Genomic DNA, 22,500 nt, shown 5'->3' with positions numbered 1-22,500 from the left:
ACCGTGTTTGTGTGGGTAAAGAAATCCCAGTCGTCTCTGTGGCTGAATGCACAGTGTGTCTAATTACTTTGTAATTGATCACCTCGGCCCATTGATCGGCCAGCCAATCGACCCGCTTTTTCTCGGCCCCAACCAGATTGCGATTGGAGGGATGATTTGATCGGGCAATTGAGTTATGTGAAATCATATTTGGAAAAGGAAAGGAGAGGGCCTGAATAATTCCATTCACTCCTCCGACAACCTCTACTCCGTGCAATATCTGGCCTTTCTAGAAACAGCTGAGTTTGTGACTCTGTAGGAAAATTGATTCTTGCGACCGCCCCCATCCCTCGCAGGTCCTAGATAGTGCTGAGAGACATCTGTGTTTGTGCTGCAGCTGTTGTTGTGTTTGTAGTATTGTTTCCATGATTGTTTCAAAGACTTTCAGGGACACGCAAGCACACACACACACGTACACACAATGAACTAACTGGCCTGTGGGTGCACACAGAACAGCCGGGCATGCACAAGCACAGTAGAATGTAAGTTTGATTTTCAACAGTGTCAAGTAACCCCGCCCTGTGGGGAATAAGGTGACAGGGAGGGAGGAGGATGGAGCGAGATGGGGGTTAAAGCAGACGGACGGTAGGGGGGGTTGGGGTCATAGATGTAAAGGTCAAGGTGTCTCTTGCCTTTCAATTACTGACCCTCTGTAATGTCAATGAGAGTCACTGAGACCGTCAGAAGATCGATATGGATCCACATCTGGACTCATCGGGGGGAGGGAGGGGGGATTGGGGGGGTGGCTAGGGGGTTCAGATCAGTGGAGTATTTAAGGGGACATTAGGCTGCCTTTATAGCCCATGGAGGATAATGGTTGCCCGACTGCTCGATCAGAGTCATTAGATGTGGGGTACTATGCTGGCGTGTGCGCTGACATTATGTAGTGTGTACAGTATACTGTAGGAGTGTGTGGGAGAGAGTTGAGTGTTTGTGGTGTTTTGTTTCATACAGGGCATGTTTGTGTACATCCACGAGTCGATATGTGGAATCTTCTCTCTCACCCACATTATCTCTCTCTCTCTCTCTCTCTCTCTCTCTCTCTCTCTCTCTCTCTCTCTCTCTCTCTCTCTCTCTCTCTCCTCTCTCTCTCTCTCTCTCTCTCTCTCTCTCTCTCTCTCTCTCTCTCTCTCTCTCTCTCTGTGTCTCTCTCTCTCTCTCTCTGTGTCTCTCTCTATCTCTGTCTCTCTCTCTCTGTGTCTCTCTCTCTGTGTCTCTCTCTCTCTGTGTGTCTCTCTCTTCTCTCTCTGTCTCTCTCTGCCGCTTACCTCTGCCAGCCTGTGTTTACTCTAACTAACAGACTCTCTCTCTCTGTGTGTGTCTTTGGCTGTCTCTCTGGACTAACAACAGACCACATGAGTGAACGTAAGTGCTTTCCAACTTTATTTGATGCCTGTCTGTTGTGTTGGTCTGTCGCCTCTGCCGGCTCTCCATTGTAAACGCTCACATTATGCTAAAAGTTTAGCCCCCCCCCCTCAGAAACAAACACACACACACTGCACCACAAAAAGACATTCTGCATTGCACCGGAGCTTAATAAATATAGCATTAGCGTTTGTATAGAAGAGAATGTTTTGTCTGCTTGGCTCAGAGTATTACCTAGAGGGATTAGAAGGAAGTTAGCGGTGCACTCATTTTTTGGAAAAGCCAATTGTGATGTCAGATCAAAGTCTGGGGAGGAAGTGAAGATGTGTGGAGGAGCCCCTCGTCCAATAAACAGAGCGACGCCCGCAGCCACATCCTAAACTTGATCATCTGAGAGAACTGTGCTATAATCTGTCATTGCTGTGGATTCTGTCTGTCGTTTAAATATCTCCCTCTCTCGCTCTCTTTTCTTGTATTACTGTCTGTTTCTCGCTCACTTTCTCTTGTGCTGTTCTGTATTATCGTCTCTCTCTCTCCATTTGTCTCTGTCTCTTTCGCTTTCTCACAGCTAGGCACTCTCACCTTCCTCTTCCATCCCTTCTCTCCTGTCTGCTCTGCTCTCCATCTCTCCATCCGTCACAACCCTTTTTCGTTCTTCCTCTCCCTCCCTGTAATCCCTGCCCTCCTTTTACCCACTTACCTACATAATGTCAATTTACCTTTGAGGCAAAAATCGGCCCCTTTCCTTCAAATTTAAATTAAAAACTACAAGTGCCAGCAGCGACCTCCCTTCTAACACAATGGAACTCACTTGGGATATGTAGTCCACGCCAGCACTGCTAATAGGAAAAAAAAAGATGACATAAATCCTGGCCCAAATGCTAGAAACAGGCACATAAAAAGCAGACACGGGTCATAAAGTATAGAGAAACATAAAATGGTGGTGGGATCTATACCTTGTCCCCTAAACAGCTAACCTTGTTGGTTTTTATAGTCGTGTCTGATATGAATGGTTGTTTTATGTAAGTTGAGTACGACAGAAAGAGAGAGCAAATGAGACAGAGAAGGACGGTGGGGTGGGTTTTCTCCTTCAGACCCCCCATCCCCCTACACACACACACAGGGGTCCCTTCTCTCCCTCCAGCAGTAGATCTCCGCCGAACATTTGCACAGTGACTACTTAACATTATACAGTATCAATTTGCTCTCATCTCAACCCATTTTCTCTCTCGGATTCCTTAGCGTACTCTCTCTCTCCCTCTCTCTCTGTGTCTCTACCTTTCTCTCTGTGTCTCTCTCTCTCTCTCTGTCTGTCTCTCGCGCATCTCCTGCCCCTTCTGCTCTCACCCTGTTCTTCCACTTCCTTCATTTCATTCTCATGGGAGTCTTTCTAAGTGATGGGAATAGGTACTTTAGACATCAACCACTGAAATGAATGGTGTGCCTCAGTTCGACCCGTGTGACAGAGTCGCATAGGCACTTACTAAATACAAATGTTCACAGTTACTGGCAAAGAACAAAGACAACCAATCAGTGAAGGGGGAGAATGTCATCTCCTATAACTAGATAGGGTTGTTTTGGATTTTATGTCCTGCGTGCCTGTTCACACACAAACACACACGGACCAGTTTTCCATTAAAGATATTCCTCCAGAATGATTTCTGAAGATGAATCGTACTGGCATGGCGTTTCTGGGTAACAATCAGTGAGCGTTATTGTGCGTGTGTGTGTCAGACAGTGTGACTCATGCCTGTGGAGCCATTAGAGATGCTGCAGCAGGCTGGTCATGTGACTGGAGCAGGTCAGGGACAGGGCTGTATTGCTGCTGAGTATTAATCACATCCAACGACACCATGGCTGTGTGAGGCACTGTTTTGATGGTGTGTGTGTGTGTACCTGTGTGTGTGTGTGTGTGTGTGTACCTGTGTGTGTGGTGTGTGTGTGTGTGTGTGTGTGTGTGTGTGTGTGTACCTGTGTGTCTGTGTTTTGACCTCTCTCTTTCTCTCTCTACATCCCCATCCAGTTAAGAAACCTCCAGTGATCACGGTCCAACCAGAATCCATCACAGTGTTTGGGGCTGAGGACATCGGCCTGACCTGCGACGCCACCGGGAATCCCACACCCACGTCAGTTAGCATTCCCTCTAACTACACAACACTGCTGCTAGCATAGCCTAGTCAGATAGCATCTACAACACAACACTGCTGCTAGCATAGCCTAGTCAGTTAGCATCTAACAACACAACACTGCTGCTAACATAGCCTGCTCTGCGGAGTCTGTACTGTAGCATGAGAATAGTAATCCCACAACAGCATTTTACCACAGAATATATTAACTCTAACCAGTCAGAATCAGAGATTCCTGCTCACTGGCAAGGTTCAAGGACATCCCTTTAAATTACTGCAATGCTTATGGACTCAATATATTGTCTTTCTTTTATGTTGGCAGACAGAACTTTCTCTCACATTTTAATGGCTTATCTTAGCCATGTGCTTCATGTCATCAGAGTTTGGAACGCTAGTTTGTTGAAAACCCTCTTCAGTGGCCCGTCAGAAGCCTGTGGGGTTGTGTTTACAGCAGAGCAGCATGTCTCTCAGGCTGCACGTCTCTTGGTCCTTGAACCCCAGTCTGGCTGGAGACAGAGACAGTATACAGAGCACATCTTTTGACAGTCAAAAGACTTACTTAAAGGAAGTGATAAACATCATTAGGCCCTCCATCCACATTTTCATTATGTGTGGTCTGCTACTCATCAAGTGGTAAAAGACGTAATTGGCAGAGCCCAAGATTAATATTGTAATTATAAAAGATGAGTCGCAGATGAGACGAGACCCCGCTGGCTCATTTCAATCTCTCTATCTGTCTGTGTATCTGTCCGTTGGTCTGTCTGTGTATTTGACTATTGGTCTCTCTCTCTCTCTCTCTCTCTCCTCTCTCTCTCTCTCTATCTCTCTCTCTCTCTCTCTCTCTCTCTCTCTCTCTCTCTCTCTCTCTCTCTCTCTGTCTCTCTCTCTCTCTTTCTTCTCTCTCTCTCTCTTCTCTTCCTCTCTCTCTCTCTCTCTCTCTCTCTCTCTCTCTCTCTCTCTCTCTCTCTCTCTCTCTCTCTCTCTCTCTCTCTCTCTGGTTCTCCATCTGTCTGTCATTGTGTGTGTATCTCTTGCTCTCTCTCACATGTATCTCCCTCCCTCCCTTCTTCCCCATCCCCTCCTTCCATCACAGTTTCAGATGGACTAAAGACGGGGAAGAGTTTTTTGCGTCCGACAACCCGGAACTCTCCGTCTCAAAGGGCTCTGGAACGTTCTCCTCTAACGGTGTGGGGATTGGCCCCATGAAGCAGTACCAGGGCAAATACACCTGCTACGCCTCCAACGAGCTGGGCACTGCTGTCTCTAAAGAGGTCTCGCTGATGACCGACCGTAAGTCACAGGATATTGGATGTGATGTCGTTTTTTGGTTTTGGTGATGTTGTTTTTGCTGACCAAACCGCTTGTGCGTCACTTTTTTTGCAGTCTGTCATCAGTCACCTGTCATTAAGTCACCAAGAGGCAATAAATAAATGTCTTGCTGATTTGTTAGGCATGCGCAGTCCATACATCACTTTTGCCGACTCACAGTGTAAAGGTGCTGGTGTCACCCTTAAATATAACTATAATATTCCTTTAAGAGTGGTTTGTACAGTTTTACAGTGGATTCTGTCTGTGGATTACCCAGCAGAACTCTCCAGTCCCATTCTCTTTTAGGAGGGGAATCATATCAGTGAAGCTGTTGGCTGTTTTATGGGCTATAACACTGTAGCTCAGTTTATGGTGGCATGGCCAGAGTTACTATAAAAGTGTGTGTTTGCTTTCCAGAGCTGTTGTGTGTCCGCAGACATGACCAGGTGCAGAGCGTGCCTAGCTTCCTCTGAAATTAAATTAACACCTCTGCCCTGCATATATTAACTTGTTAATCATAGTCGGGTGTGTGTGTACGCAGCCAGTCAGCGAACTAGACTGTCAAACGCACACACGTTCCCAAGTCAGGCAACTGCTTATCTACCTGCATCTTTCTCTCACTTGCTCTCTCTCTCCATCGACCTCCTTCTCAGTTTCCCTGACAACCGTTCCCCCAGAAACGCATGTTGAGTCAGTGTCACGCGCACCTCTCAGTAGCGGACGAACAACAGGCTTCTCCCATGGTGGTTAAGAACAAGGGGAGGCGGGAAGGAGTAAACACATGAGTCACAAAGCGCATCCTGCACTCTGCAACACGATGCCCCTTTGAAGATCTCTCATAAAATTCTTAAACTTCCTGAAACGGAAACCCTATAAATAAAAATGTCCCCGTCTCCCATTTCTTGAGCAATGCGGCAGCCGGGTTGAGAGCGTAGACTGCCGTGGGTTTTTGGCCCTCACTGAAACTGTGTGTGTGTGTCTGTACACGTGTTTCTCTGTATTTAAAAGTGTGCGTGTGTTTGCGTCCCAGACGCCCCCTCCCTGCAGAAGGAGCAGAAAGTGAGCAGGAAGAAGGTCGAGGAGGGTGAGAGCACAGTGCTGAAGTGCAACCCTCCTACCAGCACCCTGGAGCCCGTCATACACTGGATGGACAAACGTGAGTCTCCATGTCCATCTCCCCTCGCACACTGGTTCATCTGGTGGATATCTCAGTTAGACTGACAGTATACCTAGCTCAAATGCTGAGCACAACTATATGGACAATGGTTGTAAATGGTTTGTTGTTTATGTCAGGCATCTCTCTGGGAATAATACTTGTTCCCATACTCTCTCTTTCTTTCTCTCTCTCCCTCTCTCTTTCCCTCTCTCTCTACTTCCCTCCCGCCCTCCTCAGGGCTACGTCACCTCCAGCTGAGTGAGCGTGTGACGGTGGGGAAGGATGGGAACCTGTACTTCTCCCACGTGACCTCAGAGGACAGCAGGGAAGACTACACCTGCAACGTCCAGTACCTGGCGGCTCGCACCATCCTGCCCAAGGAGCCAATCACGCTCACCGTCCTCACCTGTGAGTGCGCCGTCAGGTCGCCGCAAAACACACACAGCTATCACCGTAGCAACGCCCTTTTCCTCATGGCTCCGCCTGAGTCTTAACGCATTGGCATGTTGCCATCGTAACACAGTATGACAGCCCAACCTAGTTGGTCGCTATGGTAACAAGGTATGATGTCCGCCCCTACACCATCTTCATCTGTAAAAAACAGGACATCCCTCCATCCATCACCATAGCAACCATGAGAGCCGCTCCCCTTCCACACAGTCTCGTCACTGTGGGAACACAACCATTTCCATGGTAATCCTGCACATTGGAGCCAACATAAAACAGCTTGTCATACAGTCTTTACACACGGTGTGTGTCTGTGTGTCTGTGTGTGTGTGTGTGTGTGAGCACAACATACAAGTGTGTGTGTGATATACTGTGTGTGCCAGGTGTCTGTGTGATAGACCACCAGTGGGTGTCTGAAGGTGTTAGAGCTGACTCTGGCCTTGACCAAGGTCTAGTGATCCCCTGACCAACAACGCTGTCATGTACGCAGAAGCTTGGTAATGAGGCCACACACACACTGAGACACGCCTAGCAACATCTGTGCCTCTGAGCATGGGTCAGACAGGGGAGATATGTTCACTTGTGTGTCTGTGTGTGTGTGTGTGTGTGTGTGTGTGTGTGTGTGTGTGTGTGTGTGACTGAGTGTGTGCTGGTGTTTTCATGTGTGTATGTCATAATATATCTGTGTCACAGACTGTGTGTATGTGATAGTAAAAGGATACGGGTCTGATGTTCGCGTGCGTGTGTGTAGGGACGGCTGTGTCAGCACACCTTGGTGATCTGGACAACCTTGTAAATATACATACATATGTATGACCGTCTCTCTGTATCTCTCTCTCTGTATTTCTCTCTCTCTCTCTGTATCTCTCTCTCTCTCTCTCTCTGTATCTCTCTCTCTCTCTCTGTATCTCTCTCTGTATCTCTCTCTCTCTGCCCGTCTCCAGCTAACTCAGTGGTGCGGAACCGAAGGCCCCAGATGATGAGACCGACGGACACACACAGCACTTACCACGCCCTCCGGGGCCAAACCTTGGAGCTGGAGTGCATCGTCCAGGGCCTGTGAGTGTGCCCGCGTGTCTTCAAGTGTTCGATTGTGTGTGTGTGCTCGTGGGTCCTTTTCGTTGGAAATCTCTCTCTCTCTGTGTCTCTCTCTCTCTTTCTTGCTCTCTCTCAACATCGTTCTCTTTTTCTGTCCCTCTCTCTCTCTCTCCCTCCCTCTCTCTCAGCCCCACTCCGTCTGTCCAGTGGGTGAGGAAGGATGGTCAGCTGTCTGAGTCTCGGACCACCAGGGACATGTTTGACCGGCGTCTGCGCTTCACTCACATAGCAGAGAGTGATGGCGGAGAGTACCAGTGTATAGCCAACAACTCGCAGGGGAAAGTCAAACACACCTACACCGTCTCTGTGGAAGGTACGTCTCACACACACACACCACACGCTTCGGGACACACGCTCTGTGTTTACTGAAGCTGCAGTGTTTAGCGGCACGGTGCTTTGCATTGCTGCCTCGCTTCAGGACGTTCTTGGGTTCAATTCCTGCAGCCTGTCGGTGCTCAGGTGGGCTGTCTTCCGGGCCTTTCCGTGTGGAGTTTGCATGTTGTGTTGTGGCCTGTCTAAAGCAGGGTTGTGTTATGTTGCAGCGGCTCCATACTGGACCAGGGAGCCCGTGAGTCAGCTGTATGCCCCCGGAGAGACAGTCAAGCTGGACTGTCAGGCGGACGCGATCCCCTCTCCAGTCCTCTCCTGGAGCATCAATGGGATACCCTTCTCAAGTCAGCTCCTAACGCAGGACACACATGCACATGCACACAATTTAACAAAAGGACACACAGATTACGATTTATCTTAACTTGCCCTTTGTGTGTGTGTGTGTGCTTGTGTGTTGTCAGGCACAGACCCAGACCCCAGGCGCAGTGTGCGTGATGGAGCTCTGATCTTGAAGGATGTCACCTTTAGTGACACGGCTGTGTATCAGTGTCGGGCTCACAACAAACATGGAACCATCCTCACCAACACCAACGTCTATGTCATTGGTAAGTAGCCATGTCCTCCTGTGTTTGTACGTGTGTGTGTGTGTTTATTTTTTTTGCATGTCGGAGTGTTTAAGGTGTTGAGGTTTGTCTGTGTGGTCAAATTAGACTTTTTATAAGTCAATAGATTACATTACAAATTAGAACAACTAGAAAGTATTTTGTAGTCAGTAACTGATTACATTTCAAAATAATCTGTCCCAACCCTGTGTGTTTTTCCATGTGTGTGTGTTTTTCCATGTGTGTGTGTTTGAGGTGGTGTTTGGCGTATGCATGTGTATGTGTGTTCATAACAGTGTATGTTTTTTGCAGAGCTGCCCCCCCAGATCCTGACAGGGGAGGGGATTTCCTACAGGGTGATCCAGGGTCAGAGGGCAGAGCTGGACTGTCAGACATTCGGCTCTCCCAGACCCAAAGTCTCATGGTGAGACCGCTCTACTGTGCTTTACTCTACTCTATTGTGCTTCACTGTTCTCTACTGTGCTTCACTCTACTCTACTGTGCTTCACTCTACTCTATTGTGCTTCACTGTACTCTACTGTGCTTCACTGTACTGTACTGTGCTTCACTCTACTCTACTGTGCTTCACTGTACTCTTCTGTGCTTCACTCTACTCTACTCCACCGTGCTTTACTGTACTGAACGCCACTGTTCTTTCCTGCACATGAGTGCATGGTGTTTGGCTTGTGTTTGAGGTGTGTGTGTTGTTCTGCTCAGGGAGAGTGACAGCGCCCCCACCCTGCTGGCTGACCCCAGGATTAACCTGCTGACCAACGGAACGCTGCAGATCAACAACGTCTCCCACAGCGACGCCACCCTGTACACCTGCTCTGTTGCCAACAGCAACCAGTCCATCGACGCTCAGCTGGAGGTGTTGAGTAAGTGTTCTAGAAGAGATGTCTTCCAGAAGGATTCTCATACAAACAAAAGACAAATCATCAAATGACATCCTCCTATGTAGACTGATATTACATTTAGTCATTTAGCAGACGCTCTTATCCAGAGCGACTTACAGTAAGTACAGGGACATTCCCCCGAGGAAAGTAGGGTGAAGTGCCTTGCCCAAGGACACAACGTCAGTTGGCATGACCGGGGAATCGAACTGGCGACCTTCGGATTACTAGCCCGACTCCCTCACCGCTCAGCCACCTGACTCCATATTAAAACAATCTCCCCGCCCTGTGTCTTAATATTTCACAATAGCGTAGAACCTTCTAGAAGGTTCATTAACCTGTTCCTATCCACCCCAAAAATGCGCACGCATCATCTGGCTGATAAAGTTGTTGATGAACTTCTCCCCTACTTGAAAAGCCCCCCTCCCCTAACGTTGACTCACCCTGGCCCCCCTTTCTCCTCACTGTTCTTGTCAGTCACTTTTGAGACATGACTTTGATCCTTTAGGGTACTGCCACACTTCCTCCAAACACACATTCTTTCCCATCCTCAGACTGCCAACCCGGCCTCCGACTAGACTTCCCCCTCTATTCTGGTTCAAGCCTGTTCTTTGGTGTAATTCTTACTGTGTAGGTCTCAATCTCTTTCTTAGGCCCCCTGACCTGACCCCTGTAAACCTCACCGGTTGCCACCCTGCCCAATAATCGAGATTCCACAACATAAGAGAGCCATGTCATACAACCAGCACACACACTCGCACACACAGCGCACACAAATGTATGGCCAGTGCACAGAAACACACATACGTACCTATGTGCAGAATATAGGCTACAAACATTATGTTTAAATATCTCATATCTATTCTTCTTTCTCTCTTTCTTTCTCTCTCTCTTAATCCCAGACCAGACTGTGATCCTGTCGCGGCCGTTGGCTCTCAAGGTGAAGCCTGGGGACACAGCCACCTTCACCTGCCTGGCCCAGGTGGACCCCAAACTTGACCCCCCTCAAATCCAATGGAGGAGGAGCGGACAGAAGATCTTCCAATCATACGCTGAAGACAAGTATGACTGGATGACCTATAACCATGTACATGTCTGGATTGTTGGGACTGGTTTAAGCCCTGAGTTGTTGAGACTGGTACAAGGCCTGTATGAAGCCCTGTAGATACAAAAAGTTGATGTTTGGAATTCCCATCCAACTATTATCAACACATTTGGAAAGAAAATTGCATTTTGAAGGCTGCTGTTGGTTTCTTTAACAACGGAATGCATGTGGGCGCTTCTCTCACTGTTTGATGGTATGGGTGTGATGACACGGCCGATTAGCATGACGGGTGGTTAGCATGATGAGGAGGAGGACGAGAATGACAATTCCGCATCCAACAGGTACACGTTCGAGGGCAATGACCTCATCGTGGCCAACGTTCAGCCGGGTGACGAGGGGGTGTACACCTGTGAGGTCCATACCCAGCTGGACATGGCCGAGGCCAGCGGCTCCATCACCATCGTCGGTGCGTACCTGTGCTCTCCGGGAACAGGGTTGAAGACCTCTGGTCTATAGGGTTGCTATGCTTGTGTATTGCTGTATGAAGCATGTCATGTGCAGTAGAAGTCACGCTGAGGTCTTGACCCCTCTAGACCGCCCGGACCCCCCTACCCAGCTCCAGCTCCAGGCTTCTGACCCCAAGGACCGCAACGTGATTCTACGCTGGACCCCAGGAGATGAACACAACAGCCCTGTGCTGGGTACAGATAACTCACACACACACACACACATGCTTGTGACACTAGAGAGCTCCGATACTTGTAAACAACTCCCTCTTCGTCCCGTCCCCCCTTCTGTTTCGAATCATTCACTCCCTCTTCTCTCGCTCCCTCTCGTCCTCCTCTCCTCTCTCCATGCCTCTGTTCAGACTATGTGGTGCAGTTCCAGCAGCAGGGCTCCAAGCCACATGCCTGGGAGGAGCTAAAGATTGTGGGCGGGACCAAGGAGAGCGCCGACCTCACCCTGCAGCCCTACGTGTCCTACCGCTTCCGGGTCACAGCCATCAACGCCATCGGGACGTCGGACCATAGCGCTCCCTCGGAACTCCACAGCACCCCGGCAGAAGGTCAGATCAGCATCAGCTTGAAGATCAGCTTGAAGATAAACACCTTGTGGACATTTGTTAATACTGTCTTAAATAATGCTTATACACTATAGAAGACATGCTACTAGAAAGCCCTGGTAGGTGTGTGTGTGTATGTTTTATAATTCCCCTTGTCTTCGTTCCTCAGCTCCAGACAACAACCCTGAGGATGTGAGGAGCGAGTCCACTGACCCAGACTCCCTGATCATCATGTGGAAGGTACTTAGACTTCAAGAAAATACTATTGTACTTAGACTTGAATGTCCACCGAGAGGCAGTTTGGGATACGGTTGAGACATTACATGCCACTCATATTTCTTTGTAGTTTGAAGACTGAATTGCCTCAACAACATCTCAACAACGCCAAAATGAATTCTCTAAACATGCACGGTGTTGCCCTCCAGACTTGTTCGCTCACTTCTCCCTTCTGTCACTCCAGGAAATGGATGGGCGGAGCTTCAATGGGCCTGACTTCCAGTACAAGGTGATGTGGAGGAGGGTTGTGGGCAGTGGGCCGACCTGGCACTTCAACTACACCATGGCTCCACCCTTCATCGTCAGCGACGTGGGCAACTTCACTGCCTTTGAGATCAAAGTGCAGGCCATCAACCAGGAAGGGGAGGGGCCTGAGGCCGACCCTGTCATTGGCTACTCAGGAGAGGATGGTAAGCTCTTGTTTCCTGTTTGAATTGCCATTTTTGTATTGCATGATATTGCATTGTCGCTGTGTTACAAAAGTCTGTGACAAGCCCTGGCCATGACTAATTGTTTTTTTCACTCACTCATTCATCCCTCCTTCCCTCTCCATCACCTTTCTTTTTGTCTGTTTTTGTTATCTTTCTCCATCTCGCTCTCCTCTCTCTATCTCTTCCCCTTCTCTCTCCTCCTCTTTCTCCCTCTCTCTCCTCTCTCTCTTCACCCTCTCTATACTCCTTGTTCTCCCCCCCTCTCTCTCTCTCTCTCTCTCTCTCTGTTTCTCTCTCTCCCCCTCCCTCTCTCTCTCTCTCTCTCTCGTTCTCAGTTCCTCAGGAGGCTCCAATGGACGTGGGTGTGGTGATACTCAACAGCACAGCCATCCGTGTGACGTGGGCGGCGGTGGACCGGGAGACTGTGAGGGGACAGCTTCTGGGATACAAGGTACTGGCGTCCAGTCAGCTGTGTACAACACCCTCCTACACGTGCACACGACACACACCGACACCTCACACTGCCAGCCTCTTTTGTTCCTCTCAGGAATTCCATGCAGCCTTTGCACGGTTTCAAGGAAACTGGCTCAAGTGTAGTCATCATCTCAAGAAGCATACACTCAAAAAACTGAAAATATTTCTGAATAGAATTGAGGTTGAATGACTTCTATTGAGGCTTGAAAATACCCACAACTGTCTATTTTAGACACAAAATAGTAAAGACATGCAATATAAAAACTCTAACAAAATCCATCACATAGACAGGAGGGACTTATTGTTTATTATTTATCGATGTTTGTCCTGCCAAAACCAGACATCCTTAGACTTATTTCCAGATTGAACCTTTCATTTACATGTATTCATTTAGTAGATGCTTAGATCTAAATCGAGGAACTGACAGGTAATTAAGGTCTAGAAATGAAGAACATTACAGTTGTTAGTGCCAATGAATAATGTATTTTACAAGACATCATCAAACAACATGCAACATCATCTCAAATACAGCATTGTGTTATTTCACACATGCAGTCTGTGTTGCAAGACATGACATATTGAATACATCAATTTAAAAAAACACGCACAAATAGGTCTACTTTGCAGATTCCACAAGGACCCACGCGCATTAACCCTTTGATTGCTGCTCCTAGATCCACCTCACCAGGTACGGCTCTAGGGTGCACCACCGAGGCAGGAGGGCAAGGGAGGGCGAGACCACCGTGGTGCTGACCGTTGGCGCCAACGAGGAGAAACTGGTGATCGGGGGCCTCTTGCCCTTCTCCCACTATGCCCTGACCGCTACCGTGTTCAACAGCAAGGGCGAAGGCCCACCGTCCGAGACCCTGTCCTTCCAGACCGATGAGGGAGGTGAGCAAGGGATGGATGGGTAGAGGAGGCAGGGGAGGAGGGGAGGACAGAGGGGGCTGGAGGGGGAGAGAACAAGGGAAAGGGGAGAGGCAGGAGAGAGGGGGATGGGAGGCTGGGAGGCTGGAGAGAAAGGTGAGGGGAGGGTAGAGTCGAGGTCAAAGGGGAAAGAGAAAACAGGGACTGACTGAGAGAGAGGGGGAAAAAAAGAGGGTGACGGAATTCAAAGACAACTTCACGAAAGGAAATGCAGAAGGAAAGGATGTTGGGGGTGTTGGAAATATAACTGACAAGATAAATTGGACAGCTGTATCAACACAGTGCTGATACCGTGTAAACATGATGATTAAATGATGAGGACGACAGTTCTCTGTGGGCAGTCTTGCATTTACATTTAGTCATTTAGCAGATGCTCTTATCCAGAGCGACGCACAGTAAGTACAGGGACATTCTCCCGAGGCAAGTAGGGTGAAGTGCCTTTCCCAAGGACACAACGTCATTTGGCACGGCCGGGAATCGAAACGGCAACCTTCTGATTAATAGCCCGATTCAGTCTTGCATGGTGTGGACTCACAACGTTTGTGTCATTGGTAGCACCCAGCCCCCCCATGTCACTCAACCTGGACAGTCCAGGGGAGACCGTGATGACCCTCCAGTGGACCCCCCCTGCCCACCCCAACGGAATCCTCCTGGGCTACCTTCTCCAATACCAACAGAGTGAGCCACTGTCTTCTCCCCATTATTGACTGTACCTAACGTCTATCTAGAGCTGTCACCAACCCATACACACAGGTAGCTCAAACACAGTATCCTCTATTGGAACCCGGAAGAGGTTTTTAAATTCCTCAGACACTGCTGTTTTTTAACACTTGACACATTGTTTTGTCAGTCTGGTGATGGCATGTCGTCAACATAGCTGAAGCACATCAATATTGGAAGGGTTTCAACCCCATTAGGATCTTCCATCACTGAGGTGTCGAAGTCCTTATCCAAATGTCAGTCAGATCATTGTCATGTTTATTGAACGTGGTCTTGTGGTGTTGTGGCCCGCAGTCATGGAAGGGTTGTGTCTTAGATGTTGGTGCTGTGTTCGTAAAATGTTGTTTTGTGGTCTTGTGGTCCTCAGTAGTGGAGAGTGACGACAGCCCCATGCAGGTGGTGACCATAGACGACCACAAGGCCACATCCCTGACCCTGAAGGACCTGGACCGCCACAGCAGTTATCGCTTCTACCTGAGGGGGCGCACCTCCGCCGGGGACGGGAAGCCCATCATCAGGGAGGGCGCCACCACCCTGGATGGAGGTAGAACTACAACCAAACTACAAACAAAATAGTGTATTGAACTGGATGAAATCATATATCACAGGAAGGAAGTTTTATGTTAGTTTAGGAGACCATAGGTCCAAGAAACATGAGAACTACTACGGGGTTGCTCAAGGAAGCTGCTTAGGTCCATTACTTTTTTCTCTTTATATGTTACCACTCGGCGACATAATCAGAGAACATAACATAGATTTCCATAGCTATGCGGATGACACACAACTATATATATCCACTGAACCCAACGATGCAACGGCCATCAATTCCATTACCAACTGCCTGTTGGCAATAAACAAATGGATGAATGATAACTTTCTTAAATTAAATGAAGACAAAACCGAAGTCCTACTATGTGGCCCTAAATCCAAAAGAGAGATGCTTACTAAGAATCTAGGAGGCTTAACCCCCTATCTTAAACCAGAGGTGACGAGTCTCGGTGTAATCCTGGACTCAGATTTAAATTTCAACTCTCACATTAATAAAGTGACCAAAACAGCTTTCTTTCACCTGAGGAATATAGCAATGGTACGACCATTCATAAACCAAAATGATGCAGAGAAGTTAATTCATGCTTTTATATCCAGCCGGCTGGACTACTGTAACGCACTTTTCACTGGTCTTCCCAAGAAAACCACTGAAAGACTACAGCTCATTCAAAATTCTGCAGCTAGATTATTAACCAAAACTAAAAGGAGAGAACACATTAGTCCTGTCCTAGCCACTTTACACTGGCTCCCCGTTACCTTCAGAATTGACTTTAAGGTCCTTTTCCTCACATACAAAGCTCTACACGGACAAGGACCTAGCTACATTGCTAACTCCCTTATAAACTACACACCAGCTATAACACTGCGATCATCAAATACAGGCCCATTAGAGGTCACCAGAAGCAGTCATAAGAAGATTGGTGATTCGGCCTTTGTCAATTACGCCCCAAAACTATGGAACAAATTACCCATAAATATTAGGGAAGCAAATACGCTAGACATTTTTAAAAGACAGCTAAAAACCTACCTTTTTACTGAAGCATTTAAGTAATTTTATCTCAGAAGGGTTTTACTACTTTTATTAGTTATATTATTGTTTTTATAATTTGCTATTTTAATTATTACTTTTATCACTTGTATTATTGTTTTTATTGATTTTATGTAAAGCACCTTGAGCTACAATTCTTGTATGAAATGAGCTATATAAATAAAGTCTTACTTCTTACTTACTTACAACCGCTGGAGAATTTGTTCATTTGCTGTCATTCACAATATTCTGAAATACCAAATGTGTTATTAACAATATTCTGAAATGTACATCACATTTCATAGTTGGTGTCGCTGGGTCTGGGTGTAATCCGCAGCATTTACTCTTTACTTTATCTGGGATGAAATGAAGTTTTGGAATATTTGGGGGGATTGTTATGTAATCCCATTTCGATCCAAAAGTCTATGACTTCCTAATAGCTTTCCATGATAACATCTAAACATTGCAGCTCCTCCAGCCAACATCACCCTGTCAGTAGGAGACCAGTCAGTCAACCTCAGCTGGACAGCCAGGGAGAGACACAGGAGCGTCTCCTTCCAAATCTACTACCTCAGCAAGACCGGTAAATACAAAAGACAAAAGACGATATCAAATGACTAAATTCAACCAACAACTTAACATTTCTGCATGCATAAACAAAAACATAGTATCTCTACGGAAGAAGCAGGTCAACACAGAACGTGATAAAGGAAGGTTTGAAATGTTTTTCTGCAGGCGGTGGTAGATGGAAGAAGTCAGAGAAGGTGAACTCGTCCCAGTCCTTCTACCAGCTGCAGGGTCTGATCCCAGGGTCTCAGTACCGTCTGAAGTTTACATTCGGCAACAACACCTTCTGGGATACCGAGATCCAGACAGAGAGTGCAGGTAGCAACCTCATTTAAAAACTGTGCATGACACAAACACGCAGCAAAACACCCATCGGTATGGATTGATCTCACACCGACACAGCCACAAAACACAATGTCTATGGATGTACATGTGCACACACACCAACGCAGCCAGAACACACACAGTAAGTCATACACAATTACCAAACTGGAAAAAACTGCTACCTGACATACTGGACAATCTTCTGTAGCGCAACACACCTCCACACAGACTGACACACAACAGCACTTCTTCTGTGGGCTTCACACACACTCACACAGACACACGGACAGACACTCACACATTGTCGGCCTACTCGGTCTCTTAGCACTTGGCTGACCCGTCTGGGTGAAGTGCTTTGAAAGTCCTAGATGAAAAGCCAACCGTATGAAATGATCCATTAGCTGCGTTTGTTTGGGGCATTGTGCAATATTCTGCCGGTCCCAAGCCCCACGTCCACCACGCCTGTGAGTGTGTCCACTGAGCCTACATGAGCCTCTCTCCCTCTTCCTTAATCCTTTTTCTTCCTTTCATCCTGTCTTTCATCCCCCCCTCTTCTCTTTCACCCCCCCCCTCTCTTTCTCCATCCCTCTCGCCTCTCTTCTTCTCTTTCTTATTGTCTTGTCTTGCCGCCTTCCTCTCTCCCACTGGCTCTCGCTCTCACTTCCTCTCATGTATTTGACACACTCTCTCTGTCTCTGTGTGTGTGTGTGTGTGTGTGTAGGAGTGACAGATCTTCATACAGGCTTTGCCACTCAGGGCTGGTTCATCGCGCTTGTGAGCGCCATTGTTCTGCTCCTGCTGATCCTGCTGATCCTCTGCTTCATCAAGAGGAGCAAAGGGGGGAAATACTCAGGTAATCCACACGGCAAGACACACGGGTCAGCTCCGTCAATGATGCTAGCTTTTGATGCTAACCGTTTTCCCCCAAGTCCGTGTTTCACTATTGAACTGTTGGACAGTGGCTTAAAATGGAGACAAGAGGAGGTTGGACTGATTAGCAACAAGATAATGGAATTCAATTACCCCCCCCCCACCCCCTCTACTTCTCTTTCTCTTTCATCCCCTCTCGGTCGCTCTCTCTCCTCCCTCATCCGTCAGTCAAAGATAAAGAGGAGGGTCAAGTTGACTCCGAGGCACGCCCAATGAAGGATGAGACGTTTGGAGAGTACAGGTTAGTCCTAGAGTCCTTTTTTTAACCAAGTAGTTTACCATTCACAACATTCACATCCATTAACATGCAGCCTGTTTGTCGACCCTATAGAGGCTAGATCTCTCTAACCCCCCTCGAAATGAAAATGTATGTTTCCCCAGCTCCTTTGTGTTTTTTACTCTGTTCTTTGTTTAACCCCCCACCCCTCCTCCTCCGAACGCTTTCCTCTGCTTTGCAGATCTCTAGAAAGGTATGCTGGAAACCTGCCTTATTCTGCATGACCCCCGCATCAGTCTAACCAACATTGAGATGTGTTTAGTCATGTCCTTGGTGTCCACTTTTAAGGCTGCTACTCTCCCTTTGTTGCCCCTATCCTCCTTGTTGTTGTCTTGCTGTCTCACTGTGTTGCTGATTATTGCTGTAAATTGCACAAGAGGTAGTAATGGTGTCTCTACCCCCCAACCACACCCCCCACCCCCACCACCCTTCCCCCTCTCTCTCTCTCTCTCTCTCATCTCTCTCTCTCTCTCTCTCTCTCTCTCTCTCCTTCTCTCTCTCCTCCCTCTCCCTCTCTCTCTCTCTCTCTTTCCTCTTCCTCTGTTTCTTTTCCATTTCCTCCCTTTATTCACTTTTTTTTTCTCTCTCTTTCTGCCCCCCCTCCTCCTTCCCTCACCTCTGTCTCTCTCTCTTTCTGCCCCCCCCCCCCCCCCTCCTCCTTCCCCAGCGACAACGAGGAGAAGCGGACGGCCAGTCAGCCGTCCCTGTGCGAGGACAGCAAGCTGTGCACCAGCGAGGACAACCTGGGCGAGTACAACGGCAGCAGCGCCATCACTGAGGTCAACCTGGACGAGTCCCTGGTCAGCCAGTACAGCCGGACAGCCCCCAGCGAGGGCCCCGAGGCCAGCCTGGTGCCGGACAGCTCCCCCCTCAACCCCACCACCCTCACCCCCACCGCACCCGCCAGCAATGGTCTTCCCAACTCGGCGGCCGTCTTAGATTAAACAAGTTCACAAGGGGATCGGAAGTCAGCAATCCATGTCAACAGTTAAGATAGGTGCCCATAACACACACACACACACACACACACATACACACACACCTCTCTTCATGATTGATTTTGCAAATCAATAGGTTGACGGAGCAATCCGTGGATCGGCTGATGACAGGATTAGTACAATGACAATTCAGAGACGTCAGGTGCTCAGTCTTGCTATCTGATAGACCGGAGTGTAAGATGACCAAAGGGAGTGTGAGAAGTAGATGACCTGACTGACGCAAAACACACACACACACACACCGCCAACCTAATGATGTCCTCAGTCTCTTCTCTATGTAGTTTACAACTTACCTGACAAACAGCCATCTCTCCTCTTCTTTCTCTCTCTCTCTGTTTCTCTCTGATTATGGTATATGGTACAAGAGTTTGAGAGACAGAGATGCAGACCAAAAGAGGAATTTAACTAAATAATTTAAGGTCATTGTTAAATGTCTTGTAGGTAGAGATTTGAAGAGGAATTTCAGGTGTAGTTTTGGATGCAGAGGTGCATACACACACAGAGGGAGGGAGGGGTTGAGTGTATTGAAACGGACAGCACAAGCTAATGTGGATGGCAAACGACAAGTCTTAAATATTTATTATTATCAGGTTTTTGTTTGAGGCCATTTCGGTGTCTAAAGCCATTACAAATGTCTGTTGTCAATTGCCATTGTCATTTTTATGATTCATTTATTTTTCTACTGACTTTTTTATTTTGTATTGAACATGGCTTTGGTTGGATATCACATTTGATTTGCCGTTCTGTAAATGTACTGTTTTCTAAATAATTTGATGACATGATATTGTTTATATAATTTGTTTTCTCCACTTTTCTTGTATCAACACACTTTATTTTACTCCAGCCAAGTTTGCTTTACACTATAACAACAGGTAATTGGATGCTTACAAAAAACTTCAGTGAAAACGCTAAATAGCAAAGCGGTGTATATAGCTAGCTGCATAACATCTATCTATTTAGCCATATTACAGTATTATAGAATATGTACATGCTCCTTCTGGGTTCCTGTGCCTGCTGGGTGAACGTAGAGCGCCCGATATGTCATGACTCTGTCGCCTTCTCACCGTAAGTGTAACATCATGATTGGTATGATATTGTAACTTTTTTTGTGTGTACTTTTGTGCAGCTTTCTGTATCTGTCTGTGTCTCTTTCTACCGTGTATTAAAGTATGTCGACGAATGAACAATCCTTCCCATAGCCGTTTATGTCATAGCATAACATGACATTATAACATGTATCATGGGGCAGTATTTAAATAGCTATAGCCTATTATCAGCTAGGGAGGGTGAGTGCACGCACTCACTTGTTATCCCTGCCCTCATCAATGCAAGTTAACTCTGATGATAGGCAAACTTGTATATATGGGTTGCTTTTGACATCTTAACATATAGAATGTATACGTTCTAGAGCTGGGTAGAAATAGTTACATGCCAAAAACCTATTTATTAGAATCTGACAAGGTATGGAGGCATTGGAGCCTTGCAGAGGTATTGATTTTGAAGATGATAGATGTGGAGAGCACACTTTTTAATGTCACTCTGAATGTAAATATAACCCAAAAGAATGTTTGATAAAGCCCAATGAATTAGTTTGATAAAGATATGCCATTTGAACTATGTTTTTCAGTCAATCTAAAATGTTGCGAGTAGTTATTCTTTCTTTTTCGAAGTGAAGGAATGAATTCATTCTTTATGTACCCAAACAGCAGTGATTGGCTGTTTCAGAAGACAACAAATTGATTGAATAGTTCAAAGAAGAAAAGACACAAAAAAACACCCCTCTTTGTATGTGGTAAATGTTAGCGAGCACTCCTAGATGAAAACAACTGTAGAAAAAGCATACCACATTGATACCTCCTGTCATTTAGGATAGAATTTGGTTCATGTCAAATCATCACCGTCTAGTAAAACGCATTGCAGTCCAGTGAGTATCTGTTGAATCTTTCTCTGCTGGTGTGAGATGCAGGGAGGCACAGGGATAGTTTGGACACACTCTACATGGAGCACATGCAACATTGCTGGCTCTGCATACCCTACTAAATCACCAACTGGAGTTCACCCCTAGCCAAACTACATTTCAGGGGCCTCCTATATCCTGTGTATAGATGATCAACTTTCGTTAAACATTCAACTAAATATCAATTGACAAAGTTGGTAATTGGTTTCAAGGTTGACTGTCTGTATGGCTTCTGTAGGGGTCCCTCAAAATAAAGTGTTGGACCTTTCAGCTAGGGCATGGTTCGCTTTGGCTTCCTTGTAGATCTGTGAGGTCTAAATGATTTCCCTGTTGCCAGTTGTATAGACACACTCAGGATAATAATAAAAAAAGAAATAGTTTTAGAAATCTATTTTCATACAGGAATAATAAACGATTATGCGAAAAATGCCAATATTCTATCACGACTTATCTGCTGCTAAACAACTGTGTTTGTCAGAGTCGAGGCAAATGTTAGCTTTGAACGGAGCATGAGCGAAAAAGCCAACAGACACAGATACTCACTTTACTGCCACTCTGTCCAGCTTTGCTTTTTTGGGGAATCAGGGGATTGCTTGGGGGGGGGGGGGGGGGGCAGGTGGTCGCTAGCATATATTTTCTCTGTGAAATCACGTTCTTTTTTTATAGTTACAACATAAAACAAACAAAAAAAGTGAATAATTGCATCTTACAGAAGAGCAACAACAACGGCTTTTAAAAGGGACCCGAACATGAATATACAGTGGTGATGTCTGGGGGGGGGGGGCGGGGGATGGGAGTGAGGGAGGGAGGGTGGGAAGGGTTTGTATGTTTCACTGTATGGTGAGGAGCGGTGCCTCTGTGTGGTGTGTGTGGGGGCAGGGGGAGGGGGGTGGTGTGGGGTGCACCATTAGTACATTATGGACTGGAGGGGTCGGGGTCTGTAGGATTGTGTACTGTATATGGGCCAATAATATTGTATCTGCATTATGAAATCAGCCACTGTAACTGAATATGTGATGACAATAAAAAGAAATTACAACACGGTGCCTTTCTGTCATCCCTGTATCCCAGGTGTGTACTTATCAATTCTAAAAAGAAACTACAAAGATAAAACCCACTTTAAGTTACACTATATTTGAGGCCCATAGCTCTCAATAAGTCACCTGTTGACTAAATCATTGAAAACAGCATGGTAAAAGTAGACTTTATTCAACATGCTTGTTTAGTGTTGCTTGAACATGCTGGAGCGTGTTCTCTGTAAGTGGAGTTCTGGATGAGGGAGGTCAACGAGAACTGCTGTTGAACTGGGTGAAGTAGTGGGCTGTGGGCTTGTTGGTGTAAACTTGATTTTTCAAGTACTCCTGGCTGGAGAAGGCAGAGAGAACAGTCAACAAGGACAAAAATGTATTTTTTGTCCAGGTATTATTCAGGAGATATACTTTAATATAGATGTTTTTTTCCCTGTGTAATCTGAGGTACTCATTTGAAGTGTAAATGTTGGTGCGGCGTGTGTGTGTTGTATGTACTGTATACTGTGCGGTGTGTGTGTGTACAAGCGTGTGTGGGTGTGG

At 46.8% G+C, this 22,500-nt stretch overlaps 2 protein-coding genes across 6 annotated transcripts in view; one reads left to right on the top strand and one right to left on the bottom strand.

The window, feature by feature from the left end:
* Positions 1 to 21,679, top strand: part of l1cama (L1 cell adhesion molecule, paralog a) — a 45,370-nt gene extending 23,691 nt beyond the window's left edge. For 2 of the 5 annotated variants that reach the window (XM_062458633.1, XM_062458631.1), the window contains exons 4-29: positions 1,390 to 1,404; positions 3,428 to 3,530; positions 4,624 to 4,820; positions 5,869 to 5,994; positions 6,232 to 6,402; positions 7,386 to 7,500; positions 7,668 to 7,852; positions 8,082 to 8,213; positions 8,331 to 8,474; positions 8,784 to 8,895; positions 9,189 to 9,349; positions 10,267 to 10,426; positions 10,751 to 10,875; positions 11,003 to 11,110; positions 11,278 to 11,475; positions 11,642 to 11,712; positions 11,933 to 12,158; positions 12,515 to 12,630; positions 13,328 to 13,544; positions 14,136 to 14,258; positions 14,668 to 14,844; positions 16,346 to 16,459; positions 16,612 to 16,761; positions 17,489 to 17,620; positions 17,866 to 17,950; positions 18,642 to 21,679. In XM_062458633.1, the coding sequence (XP_062314617.1) occupies positions 1,390 to 1,404; positions 3,428 to 3,530; positions 4,624 to 4,820; positions 5,869 to 5,994; positions 6,232 to 6,402; positions 7,386 to 7,500; positions 7,668 to 7,852; positions 8,082 to 8,213; positions 8,331 to 8,474; positions 8,784 to 8,895; positions 9,189 to 9,349; positions 10,267 to 10,426; positions 10,751 to 10,875; positions 11,003 to 11,110; positions 11,278 to 11,475; positions 11,642 to 11,712; positions 11,933 to 12,158; positions 12,515 to 12,630; positions 13,328 to 13,544; positions 14,136 to 14,258; positions 14,668 to 14,844; positions 16,346 to 16,459; positions 16,612 to 16,761; positions 17,489 to 17,620; positions 17,866 to 17,950; positions 18,642 to 18,918 (3,740 nt within the window). In that variant the 3' untranslated portion in view covers positions 18,919 to 21,679. Of the gene's footprint in view, positions 1 to 1,389; positions 1,405 to 3,427; positions 3,531 to 4,623; positions 4,821 to 5,868; positions 5,995 to 6,231; positions 6,403 to 7,385; positions 7,501 to 7,667; positions 7,853 to 8,081; positions 8,214 to 8,330; positions 8,475 to 8,783; positions 8,896 to 9,188; positions 9,350 to 10,266; positions 10,427 to 10,750; positions 10,876 to 11,002; positions 11,111 to 11,277; positions 11,476 to 11,641; positions 11,713 to 11,932; positions 12,159 to 12,514; positions 12,631 to 13,327; positions 13,545 to 14,135; positions 14,259 to 14,667; positions 14,845 to 16,345; positions 16,460 to 16,611; positions 16,762 to 17,488; positions 17,621 to 17,865; positions 17,951 to 18,155; positions 18,168 to 18,641 lie in introns of all 5 variants that reach the window. The other 3 variants (XM_062458632.1, XM_062458634.1, XM_062458635.1) reach the window with 3 other exon arrangements.
* A 455-nt stretch (positions 21,680 to 22,134) lies between these two features.
* Positions 22,135 to 22,500, bottom strand: part of ribc1 (RIB43A domain with coiled-coils 1) — a 3,926-nt gene continuing 3,560 nt past the window's right edge. The window contains exon 8 of the mRNA XM_062458626.1: positions 22,135 to 22,294. Within this exon, the coding sequence (XP_062314610.1) occupies positions 22,213 to 22,294 (82 nt within the window). The 3' untranslated portion in view covers positions 22,135 to 22,212. The remainder of the gene's footprint in view (positions 22,295 to 22,500) is intronic.

This window comes from Osmerus eperlanus, chromosome 4 (genome assembly GCF_963692335.1).
Source record: "Osmerus eperlanus chromosome 4, fOsmEpe2.1, whole genome shotgun sequence".
NCBI classification, from domain to species: Eukaryota; Metazoa; Chordata; class Actinopteri; order Osmeriformes; family Osmeridae; genus Osmerus; species Osmerus eperlanus.
Note: the sequence above shows the minus strand (reverse complement) of the source record. Positions and strands in the feature narration are given on the sequence as shown.